Here is an 11,517-nt window from a genome sequence, read left to right as displayed (position 1 = left end):
CCCCTTATATAGGCATATAACTCCACCAGATGGGTGCCATGTGTCAACCATCGGAGGCCCTACCAAAAGGTACTCAACCTTCCTTAGGAAACACCCAAAGTTTCAGAGACAGACGAAGTTCGCGAGACGTAGGCCACTCGGCCATCTAGGCGAAGCACTCGGCCCACTCGGCCGTCTCTCCCGAGCACACAACATCCTCGGCAGGGTACTTGGCCCAAGCGCGCGAGTCACTCGGCCACCTCGGCGGAGCACTCGGCCACCCCGGCAGAGCATTCAGCCATCTCTCCTGGGCACACAGGCATCTCGGCAAGCCACTCAGCCCATGCACACAATCCAATCGGCCAATAGGCCACTCGGCCACTAGGTCACCTCGACCACTCAGCCACAGGTCACTCAGCCACCTAACCACTCGGCCACCAGGTTACTTGGCCACTCGACCACTATGTCCACTCATCCACCTGATCACTCGACCACCTGGCCCACTCGGCCACTATGGCCACTCGGCCACTAGGCTACTCGACCACTCTGACATTCGTCTCGCTTGGCCAGGTAGCCTTAAAGGTCCCGTGCCTAGAATTCGATATTATAAACTCTCTAGCTAGAATGAATTCTAACTAGAGAGTGAGGGACAAACTGTAGTGGATAAACTTTGTCTACAAATTACAGCCCAGCTAGTCAGCCAGACTAATCGCCAGGCCCAATAAGCAAGTAAGGCCCTAAACCTATGTAAATGGGCTCAGCCATCCAAACGAGCTAGCTGGTACCCAAACCCGAGTCCGAGTGCATTCAGTCAGTCAGGGACAATGAAGCAGTCAAAATGCATGCCCCTATTCCCATGAAAATCGGAGGGAACCACTAAGAACGGGTCAGACGGGCGAGCTAAAGGGGAGGAGAACGGAACGAAAAGAATAACAATAAATAAGACCCTCAGGGGTTGAGAGCGAGACATATTATAATCACTTGACTCTCTTTTACTTTCTTATTGAAGCAAAGATTGCGCCATCTCTCCCAGCGATCTAGTCAAGCAAGTCGAATCAGTCCATCTGATTTGACCAGACTTGACCCAGTCGTTTAGTCCTGCCGTCTCCGTCACTCTGACCATTCCACTACCCATCCATTCATCACTATTTCATTTTTTACATCATAGTTTTATTATTTTCGATTAGCTTTCATTACAACCCGACTAACTTGAGCGTCGGAGTCCCTTTGGCTGACACCCCACTGATGTTCCCAATTGAACTCTCGTCTCTCTCTTTGTTCTTGACAGGTTGCTTGGTGCCTGTCTAATCAATTGTAGGAAATCACATCTACATGGTATTGTACCCAAATCAGATTTGGTTTGGATTTGGGAAGAAGAAGAAGAAGAAGGGCAGGGAAGATCCGGGCAAGAGAAAAAGAAGAAGAAAAAAAAGGGTGGAGGTTGAGAAAATTTGGGCAAGAGAAGAAGAAAAAGAAAAAGAAAAAAGAAAAAAGAAAAAAGAAGAAGAAGACGCGAGAATATAATTTTTAGGGTGATTGTTGTTGTTTTTTAAAATTATATTAATTAATTTTTATTTTATAGATTTATAATTAAAAAAATATTTTATTTTAATTATAAAAATATACATTTTTAATTATGAAATATTATTTTAAATAATTTTTTATTTAAGATTACGTGGCAATAACACCTCACCTTTGTCAGACCACGTCAATGCCACATATGCATTATTAACAAGTATTAATAGGGGGCTAGTGACGGAGAGAAGCTTTGAGTGGGTTTGAGTATATTCACCACAAAAAAAAAGGTTAAGTATAAAACTAGAACATTGCAAAAATATTGGGTATTTTCAGCGTAAAAAACCATATATATATAAATATATATTATTTTGAATAAATACTATTTTTGCCCCTTGGACTTTTAACACTACCAGATTGTGCATCCTAAAATATACAGTCTGTTAAAATTTCCCCATGAACTATTGATACTATCAGATCGTGCCCCCGTTACGATTTGCATAAAATAATTAGCATTTTTACCCTCCAACTTTGACAACTACCAAATTGTGTCTCATTTAATTATAAAAATTTCAAATTTTATTTTTCTAAATAATTCTTAAAAAATATAAAAAAAATCAACAAAAGAGTAAAATTATTTAAAATTCATTTTAAATACATTTACGTTTAAAAAAAAATTAAAAGAAAAACTAAATTGTTACAAATAAAAATAACATATTCCTTTCTTTTTTAATATATTTTTTATATTACTTTCTATTCTTTCATTTTTTTCCCAATGTTTTTAATTAATTAAGTTTTATATATTTCTTTTAAAATTAGTACATTTTAAATTTGTAGTATTTTATATATATTTAATTTTTAAAGGGTTCATACTTTTTTGGACCATGTATTTTGTCTCATTACCTGTTTGGACTATGTGTTTTGACAAATTACTTTTTGGACCATATGTTTTGTAAAATAGTTCAAATAGAACCCTAAACCCGATTTTGGTCAAAGTTTTTTCAACTGAAATCATAAATAATTTACCAAACTAACAATTCAGAACAAAATTAAAATAATTCTGCTTAAAAACTGTGTTATTATATTCAATTTTTTTCTTCATCAAAATTGAGTTTAGGGGTCTATTTGAACAATTTTACAAAATATAGAGTCCAAAAAATAAATTTTTTAAAATACAGGGTCCAAATAGGTAATCGAAAAAAATACATGGTCCAAAAAGACATAAACTCATTTTTAAAATGAATTTAGGGGGCAAAAATGAAAGAATAGAAAGTAATTAGAAAAATTAATAAAAAAGAATAAAGAAGAAGGGGGAATATGTTTTTTATAATTGTAAAAATTTAGTTTTTCTTTTAAAAAATATTTTTAAACTTAAATGTATTTAAAAAGAATTTTAAATAATTTTAGTTTTTTATTGAATTTTTTTAATAATTTTTTTTTAATTTTTTTAAGAACTAATAGAAAAATATATTTTTAAATTTTACAATTAAATGAGGTACAATTTAGTAGTTGTCAAAGTTTAATGGACAAAAATACTAATTATTTTATGCTAATCATAAAAGATGGCACAATATGATAATATCAATAATTTAGGTAGAAATTTTAATTAGATTGTCAAAAATTCAGATAGTAAAAATACTATTTATCCTTTTATATTTTAAGTTTTGCAGGTCTTTACCGTTTCAATCGTGATGGAAATTCTCGGCCACAGCCCTGCTGAGAGCATAGGCGAGGACGAGGCATTTACTAGACCCATTTGCATCCCTACTTAGTAGGGCTGAGCATAAAATCCGAAAAACCGAAAAAACCGTGTACACCGACCTACTGAACACCGAAAAAACCAAAACCGTTTAAACCGAAAACCGAAAAAACCGCCGACAGTGCAAACCGCCACTGTTCGGTTGGTTTTGAAATTTTGGGTGAACCGACCAATAAAACCGAAACCGACTGAACATAATAAAATAATAATATAATATTATATAATTATCAATTATTAAAATTTTTAAAATTTGTACTTTTAATTATGGACTTTTAATTATGTTTCAAACTTTAAAATTTGTAAATGTAATTATGTTCTATATATTTATGTTTTAAAAATGCACAAAAATGAATTCCAACAATCCAAAAATTTTAATTTTTTAACTAAAACTTAAAAAAAAAAAACAATAATCAATTCGGTTTGGTCGGTTTAACCGACCAAACCACGGTTCAAAACGGTCGGTTTTTTTTTAAACTGGTTTGGTTCGGTCGGTTTTTGGATTGCACCAATCCGGACCGAAAACTGAATTCTTGATTTTTTGTTGTGAAAAACCGTCCAAACCGATCGATGCTCACCCCTACTACTTAGTAAGAAAGTAAAAGACAAATCAATTATTTTGCGAGAAATAGTACACTAGTAAGAGTCTCTTAATTGAGTTATTTTATCTTATTTTCCATGTTAACTATTATTATCTGTAAGATATAACCAAACCATTAAAGTACACATATCTAACCAAATACGACAAATATTAACAATTTTGCGTTTTGTACAATGAATACTATCATGTGGTCCGTTGAACACATTTGACCCATCGCACCATAAAATAAAATGTTAATTATATATCAAAAGTTGTTTATTACCATAACTTAATTTACTTTATTTTTTTGTACTTTGGTTATACAAACAAAAGTTAAAATTAAATAAACTTAGCTCTAAATTTCACAATAGCTTAGGCCCACTTTGCTCTCATAAGCACTAGAAGGTAAAAGATTAAAGATGAAATGTTGTTATTAGTGCCATGCTTGACATGACATGCTTCTAATTTCATATTTTAATGCATGCATTTGTGTCGTTTTCGTCTTATATTATAATTCTTAATAAATTGTAAAAAAAAAACAAAAAAACTCTAACTGTGACTACAAATTGAAATGAAATATTTATTTTATAATTAAATCATTGCATGGCAGTGTGTTATAAAGGATGACAACTAATATTAATATGGTGTTACAATTAGTGTGATCAGTATATACCAATACTCAATAATAAAAGGTCCCAGAAGCCATTATACAATGATATTTTTTTAATAAAGGAAGGAAAAAAAACTATAGAAAAAAGAAGGGTTTGAGGAGCACCGACATAGGGTGTTTTTGGCAACCCATGTGGGTATCTGTAACTGTTAGTGTTAGAAAACAAAGGTTATAAATAGACTTGTATCAGGCTTGGGACATTATCCAGTGTTTCCAATCAGAAGTACATTCAAATTAAAATTTAGCTATTTGGGACCAAAATTAAAAGAAAATAAATCCAAAATTCCATCAAATCAGACAGCTGGGCTTGATTTCATTCTAAGCCCTTATTTGTACGAGTATTTGACCGAAACTAAACCATCCATAATAATCATTAAATGAATGGCTTTTTGTTTGTAAATTGACGTGGCATCATTTTGATTCCACACAAAAAAAAAAAGAAAATCCAATTTATTTTTGTTTTTCGAGGGAAAGTTAAGTTTCATTTTCTTGTGTTGGCGCGTCAGAACTCCGGTTCTTCGAAATCCGAGTTTTTTTCTATTTAAAATCTATATATTTTTTAGAAAATAAACAAATTATTTCCAAACCAAGAGAGGTTGTTTTTTTTTATTCTTATTAGATTGGTATTAACGAGTCAAGTCAGTGGCCTTTTTGTAATTAAGTCGAAATCGATGGGGGAGTTGAGAGAGAAAATTAAATGCGATTTTTATATAAAGAGCGATCACATGCAGTTATCTAGGACCTTGCCGGCCCAAGTCGGGTTATACCCATATTATATAAAAAAAACCCGAAATGAAAACCCATAAAGCGACGTCGTTTGAGAACAAAGTCTCGCCGGTTACCAAACAAGGCCTCTTCTTTCTTCTCCATATATATATATATATATAGTGAGACTCCGGTCATTTCCACAGACAGAGTGGACTAAGCCTTCGTCTTCGCTCTTGATCGTTTCTTCCTCTTTCCCTCGCTCTTCTGCCGACACTATTCTCTCCGCCATTTCTCTGGTACTCTTTTTCTCTCTCGCTCTCTCTATGTATGTATGTAAGAATTTCTAGGGTTCATTTTTTTTTGTATATAACTTTGGTAAATCTTTGTTTAAAATGGTGGAATTTGATTTGAATGTGTAATTTTGAGGCGAAAGAGGGTTGCGATCTGTGATGGAGTCTTGAGGCGAGATCCTCCTTGTTACTACCTCACATTTTTCATTGTTTTTTGTATTATTTTTGCTAGTTCGGGGGCTAGATCTTTCGGGGCTTCTTTTATTTGCTGATTTGTGTAATTTTTTAATCGAAACAAATTTTCTGTGTGTGTATATATTTTGTTTGCAATTTTTTCAATTTTATTTTCTGAATAATTAGGGATTTTTCGTGTTGGAGATGCTTGTATTATAGTACTAGTATAATATTATGTACCAGTTGGTGTGTCTGCATATTGTTTTGATATTTGTGTTCGTCTTGATGTTCGCCACTAGATTCTGGTATTGGGGGTCTTTATGTCGTATCCACAAATTATTCATGTGCATTGTACCGTTTATAGGCCCACATTGTCATTATCCTGATCTGTTTACCATATTGTCCGTCAGATAATCGGTAGGTTTTGGATTTTTATGATTTTTCTCGTTCATTTGAATCGGAGTTCATAAGTTTAAGTAAGAGTTAAGAAATGAGGTTTGATTATGTGAAGTAGGCATGCGGTGGCATTTGTTGGTTATGACTCAGCCTTAACAAGGCTACTTGTGATGCCTTAGGACGCCTTATAAAAGGTTACTTAGTTGAATATGTTAGTGATGATATCAGTTTAATGTCATTTTACAAAATCTTAGAAGAGTTTGTACTCCTAAAAAAAGGTTAGAAAGACAGCCAGATTTAGCTACTAAAGGAGAGCAAGACCCAAAAATTTATAATATGCTTTTGGCTTGAAATGAGCGGTTTGAGAGACAGTTATTGTTAGTGATTGTGCAGCTTTTTGATAGGAACACATTTAGAAGCTACTTTTTGACTATTGCATATGGCACTTGTGCTCTAGCGATCATGAAATATGATAATTGATCTTTTGTTGCAAAGCGGGTGTAACACTTGCCAATTGTCAAATAAGTTGATGTTTATGAATACTTGATGTTTGCTAGGGACAACTGAATAACACTGCCTTGGATGCTTTGGAACAATGTCTGAGCATTTATATGGCTCAATTAAGCAACATCATTGGAACTATTGCCGGAAATGAAATTGGTCTATAGTATTGATGATCTTGGTGGAAAAACAATGATTATTATATTTGTTTAATTTTGGATGTTTATTGTGTGATTTGTTTTGTTTCAGACTTTAACTATAGCAGTTATGTCAGAGAAAGCTTTAAAAGATCTTAATACTATACCTGGATTTGAGAGGAGGAACGAAAACTCTAGTAAAGGAAGTATTGCTAAGCCTGTAGTTAGCAATACCAATGGGAACTTTGAAGAAGGACAAAATAAAAACTCTGTTAATGGCAATACCAATGGGAACCTTGAAGAAGGACAAAATAAAAACTCTGTTAATGGCGTTGAAGTTGTGAATCCTGTAGCAGAGATTGCAAGTTCAGAGGTCGAATACATTGACTCGGAGAATTTAAATGATGTAGAAGATGTTGATACAAGTCTGAAGGTTAGTTTTAAGATTTCGGATGGTTCTTTATTGTGATGGTGTTTATTATTTACCTTGGTTTTCTTTCTCAATGGTGATTATATGTAGACTTTCTCTTATTGACATGACCTACATGTGTTGATTGATCTATCAGATGCTCTTATCTGGGCTAGACTCTAAAGATTGGGTCTTAGTGTGTGATTCACTAAACAATGTACGTCGGTTATCACTATTTCACAAAGAGGCCATGCTTGATATGTTGTAAGTCTGAAATTTTACCACTCTAAAAAAAGAATAAGCTATTAATATTTTTTGTCGGTTTCTAATATTGGCATTCACTAATGATCTTCATCTCTTATTTGATGAACAGGGGAGATGTTATCTCACTGGTTGCAAAGTCCTTGAAAAATCCAAGAAGTGCTGTTTGCAAAACTGCATGCATGACATCTGCAGACATATTTAGTGCTTACAATGATCTTATTATTGAATCTCTGGACTCTCTGGTAACTTGTCGATTAGAATTTTACTATAACATTGTCCTACCATGTTCTAAATGAAGGTTTGCTTATGCGTTGCTAATTTTTATTTATTTATTTCTGTGGTACAATATGATGGATGCAGCTAGTTCAGCTACTTCTCAAGTCATCACAAGACAAGCGATTTGTATGCGAGGCAGCTGAGAAAGCTTTGGTTTCAATGACCACTTGGGTTTCCCCAATGTTGTTGCTAACAAAGCTGCAACCATGTCTCAAGCATAGGAATCCTAGAATTCGAGCCAAGGCATCAATGTGCTTTTGTAGAAGTGTTCCACGATTGGTAAGGAAAAGACAATAAATACATTCATTAACGAATCTCTTTGTTGGATGATCTTTTTGTCTATTATTATTATTATTATTATTATTATTTATTATTTTCACCTGTTTCCAAGCGAATGGTATAGGGTCTCTCATCCCAATTCATATGTTGTTTCGATGCACTTGTGCAATTTCGTATTGTCAGTTACTTGTGCGAAGTACTTGTGTATTTTGCATCCATCCCAATAGTACTAGAAATTAGTATAATACCATATATATGCATTATCAGCAATCTGTCGGCTTTCAAAATTTCATTTAAAATTTAGCATCTCGGGATAAAAGTGTTTCATTTCACTAGAACCACTTATACACCAAGGTGTTTTTAGCTGTGTTCACTTGGTCTTGATAGGCAGGAAGGCTGTTTTACCATTTGCAATTAGTTATAAATTATAATGTTATACAACAATTGTTTCTCGATTTTTAGTATATTAAATTGCTACTTGATGCCCCTAATTTGATTTGCTTTCTTTTTATGTGTTGTCTGGATGTCAATAGGGTGATGAAGGGATTAAAGCATATGGTATCGACAAATTAATTCAGACAGCCGCATCCCAGCTTAGCGACCAGCTTCCTGAGTCAAGGGAGGCTGCTCGGAACCTTCTCCTGGAGCTGCAAACTGTTTATCAGAAATCTAATGATATTTCATCAGTGGCAGTGTCTGAGCACCCTGAGACGGGCTCTTGGGAGAGCTTTTGTCATTCGAAGCTCTCTCCTCTCAGTGCACAGGCAGTTTTACGTGTTACTAATATCTCGAGGGAGGGCCTTGTGATTGGTTCTTGACACAGGCTTATATAGTATCACGTACAAGCAATTTAGTATTGTCCCCCCAATTTAAAGATATGAGTTTTAGTGAGCATAGCTGTATCTGTTTCGCTATGGTTTGCCTCTCCAATTCCTCTTTTCTTATCTTTTGTACATACTGTGGAGCATTGAGATGTCTTGTATTGCAGTCGAAGCACGTAGTTGAGCCAGAAATTTATGATACCTCTTATCTGTATTTTTTTTTTCCTATTCCGAGCCTCTCCAAATTACATGTACTGGTCCATTTGTCTTCGAGATTTGGTATTTTGTAGCCGTAGCTTCTCTTCATTTTTCCTTTGAGTTTGTTTCAAAAATGCCTTACTCAAAAGCTGTAAGAAGTAAATTCTTTTTTGTGAATTGTCCCAAATTTGTTCATTTTTTTTTCTTGAGTTCGGTACGCTTTATTATTCTAGTCTTAATTCTCATCTGGCCTCCAAATGGTAACTAAATAGTAAATTAAAAGAACAGATGGTCACTGAGATTTTATAATCGCTTCTGCCAATATATTTAAATACTTCACAACCGCTGACAGAATGCTTCAACCACCAATATTGGGTTTGATAATTGATCTTTGGTGGGTGGAATTAATATGGATTCAAAGCTTCATTTGAGTTTGGACGTCCTAATCGTGCAATCGCATCTTTAATTGAACATTCAAATAGAAGCAAGTACATAATACACTTAAATACATTTTTTCTATTTTGTTTATTTACTTTATATATATTTAATGATATTAAAAAATCTTCCATCCACTAACTCCGTAAAGTCAAATTTATAAACTAATGCCTCTCACGAGGCCTTGTGGCAGTTAATTGCAACCTAGTTATTACTTGCTATGATATTGTCCAAAGCGGTTTTGTTATTTGATTTTAGTCCAAAAAAAGCTCCATTCCTTTTTGATAGAAGGTATATCTTAATTTACATACCCTTCAAATGATGTGGTGGTACGCTTACACTTTTCATAAAATAACATGAATTGAACTACCTTTAATGTGCAATGATGATTACAAAATTGCAGTGAAATTTGAAAAAGACAACTAGGTACTTATATATGACTAGATATTTCCATAAGAAAGTTAAGACAAAAAAAAAGTTTCAAGTCACCGTGTAATATAAGTACATAATATTTAATATTTATACTTTAAAATTGAACATTAATGAATGTTTCTAACGATCTTTGAATCACTTTGCAATCAACTTTTCACGTATATTTTAATTTATTAGTTCAACAACTCAGTTATGTAAATATATGTATATATATGTCTATTAATTATTTGTAATTCCATCAATTATATGAGCTGTTGTCGAAATCATCCAGATCAGTGGGCGGCGTTATCAATTAATTTAATTTGGTGAGGACCCTTATCCTATTTTTATGTGGATCAGAAAACCATGTAAAGCATTGCTGGTACAATCTGACTCTACTTTGTAAATCAAATAAACACATAAAAACATAAAGAACTTTAACACTTTTGTGACATAATTTAATTTAATTTTATGCAACCAAAGATATGATTTCTATCCTTTTTATTGCAAATACATTATACATTTTCTATTATATATTCAGTGGTCACATTCACTGTAATAAAAATATTACATGTAGTCATACTAACAGAAAATTTTAACAATTAATAAATGACTAATTTAAGCATAAAAAAATTTCTTTCAAAGATATCACATAAATTGTTGACACGAGGAAAAATTCACATTAATATATGATATATCTATCTTTATATCTATATATTTATATAAAGGAGAGAGCCATAAGGAGATTAGATAATATGATATTTTAAAATTGCTTCAAAGCACTCATTTTATTTTATTTTTTCTTATATTTTTTAATTCATCTTTTTCAAATTTATGATTATTAATTAATAATTAAAGAAAAAAACTAAAATATCTATGTTGATTGCTTTTTTCGCTATCAACTTAATAACATAACTCAAAGAAAAAATAAGAAGATTAACACCGAGAATTTACGTGGTTCAAGTTATAAAACATCCCTAGTTCACGAGTCTTTAGTATTAGTATTCTTGAAGCTTGAGATGACAAGATTCAATGGAGGTTTTCTCAGGCAGCGTATATATTCCTCTGAGTACAAAAATTATGAATCATTTTACAATGGTACCCTAGCCCTATTTATAGAGGCTGAGGGTCATTAATATCATTTATTACAAATATTCCTCAATTATTTTGGGTGTTAATTGTTATTCAACCCCTCCGAATGTTCTAATTAAGATTGTGGGCCATTGCGTATCGCATGGGGCCCAATTCGTAGGTTGCAGCCCACCAACTTTACGAGAGACACGCCTCTAACACTATCAGAGTGCGACTACACGTTTTCCTGTGTCAGGCGACGTTGTGAGAAATACCAATTGTCGAGTGTACGAACTTGACGTCACTACTCGAGGCACCCGAAAAGATGTCAGACAAGACTTGTGGTGATCCAAGACTACAGTGGCTGACACCAGACACTCTCTCCAAGCCCGAGGACAAAACTCCTAGGCATGGAGGACTCTTTGGTGAAGAAGACGGGAGGACCGCTAGTGTGGTCCTCGGGACGTGGCCTCACTTGGAGACATCCACGCCAGAAAAAAAGGATCATGGCTTGCTAGGAGGAGATTACACTCTGAGAAGCTCTGGATGAGATCTACAGAGCTTTATTATCTCATGATGAGCCTAATTACTTCTCTAATTACTACCACGTATCCAATGATGGAATCACAGACAACATTTGCCTCCAA

General features: G+C 33.8%; 1 protein-coding gene across 2 annotated transcripts; it reads left to right on the top strand.

Annotated features, from left to right (window-relative positions):
• Nucleotides 1–5,354: 5,354 nt before the first annotated feature.
• LOC133818129 (uncharacterized) lies at nt 5,355–9,130 on the top strand. Of its 2 annotated transcripts, XM_062250842.1 has the most exons (7): nt 5,355–5,504; nt 6,626–6,728; nt 6,819–7,139; nt 7,273–7,379; nt 7,489–7,621; nt 7,740–7,934; nt 8,468–9,130. In XM_062250842.1, exons 2-7 carry the CDS (start codon nt 6,720–6,722, stop codon nt 8,750–8,752), a joined length of 1,050 nt encoding a protein of 349 aa, XP_062106826.1. In that variant the 5' UTR covers nt 5,355–5,504; nt 6,626–6,719; the 3' UTR covers nt 8,753–9,130. The 2 variants fall into 2 exon arrangements, with proteins under 2 accessions (XP_062106826.1, XP_062106827.1); XM_062250843.1 differs by lacking the exon at nt 6,626–6,728 and having other exon boundaries at nt 5,360–5,504.
• Nucleotides 9,131–11,517: the final 2,387 nt, after the last annotated feature.

This window comes from Humulus lupulus, chromosome 2 (assembly GCF_963169125.1).
Source record: "Humulus lupulus chromosome 2, drHumLupu1.1, whole genome shotgun sequence".
Lineage (NCBI taxonomy): Eukaryota > Viridiplantae > Streptophyta > Magnoliopsida > Rosales > Cannabaceae > Humulus > Humulus lupulus.
Note: the sequence above shows the minus strand (reverse complement) of the source record. Positions and strands in the feature narration are given on the sequence as shown.